Raw genomic sequence first — 3,106 nt, forward strand, 5'->3', positions numbered from 1 at the left:
AACATCACCCATTTTTTAGCCCCAAACACACCCAATCTTTAGCCTTAAACACACCCATTTTTAGCCTCAAACACACCTTTCCGTAAGTCATTTTTTAAAGCCAGAACAACATCCATATTTTAACCACAAACACATCTATAACACACCCATTTTTTTTAGCCACAACAACTCCCGTTGTTTAGCCCCAAACACACCCATAACACACGCATTATTTAGCCCCAAACACACCCTATCTTTAGCCATAAACAGACCTTTCCGTAAGTCATTTTTTAGCCACAACAACACCCATATTTTAGCCACTGCAACACTCATTTTTTAGCCACAAACACACCCATAATACACCCATTTTTTTATCCAGAAACATACCCATAACACACCCTTTTTTAAGCCACAAACGCACCCAATCTTTAGTCTCAAACACACCCACTTTTAACCACCAACACACCTTTGTGTGAGTCAGTTCTTTAACCACAAACCGTTCTGTGAGTCATTTGTTTAGACACAGGCACACCTTTCCATAGCCACAAACAGACATTTCTGTGAATCAGTTTTTAGGGAAGTATTCCGTAACGAGCGACCAGGGTTAGGGTTACAGTTAGGGTTAGGGTAAGGGTTAGGGTTAGGGTTAAGGTTTGGGTTGGGCTAGGGTTAAGATTAGAGTTTGGGTTAGGGTTAGGCGGGTTAGGGTTTGGGCTAGGTCTTTTCTGTATTGTGTTTGTTGGGATGGTCACCCGTTACGGAAGTTCTTCCTTTAAAAAACAGTTTTAGCACGAGTTTTCAATGTTTATTTGGTAAAAGTTGTGCGGTCCTTGCACATGCATGTATTGTGAGCGCACATGTCACAGGTTCTCGGTACTCGCGTTGTTTAACAATACGGTGTGATTATACGTTGCAAGTAAGAAAGGTTGAAGTATCTGAAAATACGCGTGGGTGGTTGGCGGATGCTCCTGTATGGTTTGCTTCTTCTTTCCAATCAATAATAACATCTACCGACTTTATCTCCCCTCCTTCTTTTTTTTATGTTTGTTACTCTTTTGACGTATGCAGTTTCGAGCGCTGTTAAACCCCATACTAAACTAAACTTATTCTCTTGTAACACCTCTAATCTTTGGTACTTATATGACCTTATTGTGTTGCAAGTGCCGTAAAACTCTTACTAAAACTAAAACTGAAAATACGTAGTAATAATGTCAGTTGGTTTTTTTTAAGCAATCCACATTATTTAATCGTCTGAAAGCTCACAAAGCGCGTGGACCCGATGGTGTAAAAAGTAAAATTATTAAAATGTGTTCTACTCAGTTATCTCTCATTTATACTGATATTTTCAATATATCTTTCAAAGAACGAGTAATACTACTCTCGTGGAAATGCTCTCAAATAATTCCTGTCCCAAAGAAACAGCCAATACAAAATGTGAATGACCTAAGACCTGTGACTTTAACATCAGTCCTCATGAAATGTTTAGAAAAATGGGTTTTGAAAGAACTGAGGAAATCAACAGAAGACATAGAGGATAACATGCAATTTGCCTATCGTGCCAAGAGGGGCGTGGAGGATGCCATTCTCTTGTTCTTAGAACGTTTAAAAACACATAGACACACCAAGAAATTTTGCAGGATACTTTTTGCGGATTTTTCATCCGCTTTCAACACAATCCAACTGCACATAATGGTTTCAAAACTAATTGACATGAACTTAAACAAGAACATTATAGCTTGGGTTCTTGAATTCTTAACCAATCGACCTAAATATGTAAAATTAAATGGTGTAAAATCCGACCTAATATTTACGAACGCAGGTGCGCCCCAAGGCTGTGTTATCTCCCCTGTCTTGTTTACGCTCTACACCAAGGACTACTTTTGATAACAAAAACATCAAACTAATAAAATTTGCCGATGATTCCATTCTACAAGGCCTTATAACAACAAATGGGAATGAATACAGGGACACTGTAAATCTATTTACAAATTGGTGTGATAACCACTTCCTTTTACTAAATGTAAAAAAGACAAAGGAATTAATAATAGACTATAGAGTGAAAAAAGACCAATTGGAACCACCATTTATTAAAGACGAGGAGGTGGAGGTGGTAAGCTCTTACAAGTATCTTGGAGTAACAAACTTGAGTAGCATCCCCATGCTGCTCTTGTGCATAAAAAAGTAAATCAAAGAATGTTCCTTTTAAGGAAATTAAGAAGTTTCCATGTTGACAAAAAGATTATGTCCCTTTTTTACCATTCTATGATTGAAAGTGTGCTATTATTTTGTATTTGCTGCTGCGGTGGGAATTGTCAGGTGAAAGATAAAGAAAAATTTGACAGAACCTTTAAGAAAGCCAGCAAGATCTCTGGATATGATTTTAATAGAATGGATGAAATGTATAACACCACACGTATAAAAAAGATAAAAACATTATAAACGACCCATCAGACCCCTTTTCCACACAAATTGTAAGATCACGCAACGGCAGATATGTGCGTAAAAAAAACGAAGAAAGAAAGATATAAAAGAAGTTTTTTACCATCTAGCATAAGGCTTTGTCAGAATGAGCATAGATGTGTGTTGCTCTTAGAGTATGTATCTATAGATAACTCCAACGGTCTTGTATTTGAATTCCTGCATGTGGTTGAATGATGCATTTAATTTGATGTGAATGTACATTTTGTCAGCTTTACTCTTCTTTTTATATTGAATTTTAATGAGAGTAATATATAATTTAAATTTTTTTAAATATATGCCTGCTTGTGTTTTTACGGTCCTGTACAGCTAAGAAAATTTTCCCTCTGGGATAATAAAGTATTATCTTATCTTATCTTATTTTGTTTTTTAAAAAATGCAATCTACTTTTTGTAAGAAAGACCAATGATCTTTGTAAAATCGAGAATTGTGTTGGTATCAACGATGGGAAAAAGATTCTTTAAAATAGTGAATTTAAAATAGTTCTTTTTGGTCTCGCCAAAGTCCAGACATTCTATTAGGATGTGCGTGATTAAGTTTTACAGCTCTTGGAACTCAAAGTCTGCCTCTGTACGTCATATAATGTCGCCCCAGGGCTCTCTGTATAGATAACTAATACATCATACTACCCCCCCCCCTCCAACACCCT

The 3,106-nt window shown here is 36.6% G+C and overlaps 1 protein-coding gene across 1 annotated transcript in view; it reads left to right on the forward strand.

Annotated features, from left to right (window-relative positions):
* Positions 1 to 3,106, forward strand: part of LOC101848446 (transient receptor potential cation channel subfamily M member-like 2) — a gene marked incomplete in the record, with an annotated part of 82,665 nt that overhangs the window by 52,220 nt on the left and 27,339 nt on the right. Inside the window, 1 exon segment of the mRNA XM_013085273.2 lies at positions 68 to 82. Coding sequence (XP_012940727.1) covers positions 68 to 82 — 15 coding nt within the window.

This window comes from Aplysia californica, unplaced genomic scaffold (genome assembly GCF_000002075.1).
Source record: "Aplysia californica isolate F4 #8 unplaced genomic scaffold, AplCal3.0 scaffold00361, whole genome shotgun sequence".
In the NCBI taxonomy this organism is placed as follows: domain Eukaryota; kingdom Metazoa; phylum Mollusca; class Gastropoda; order Aplysiida; family Aplysiidae; genus Aplysia; species Aplysia californica.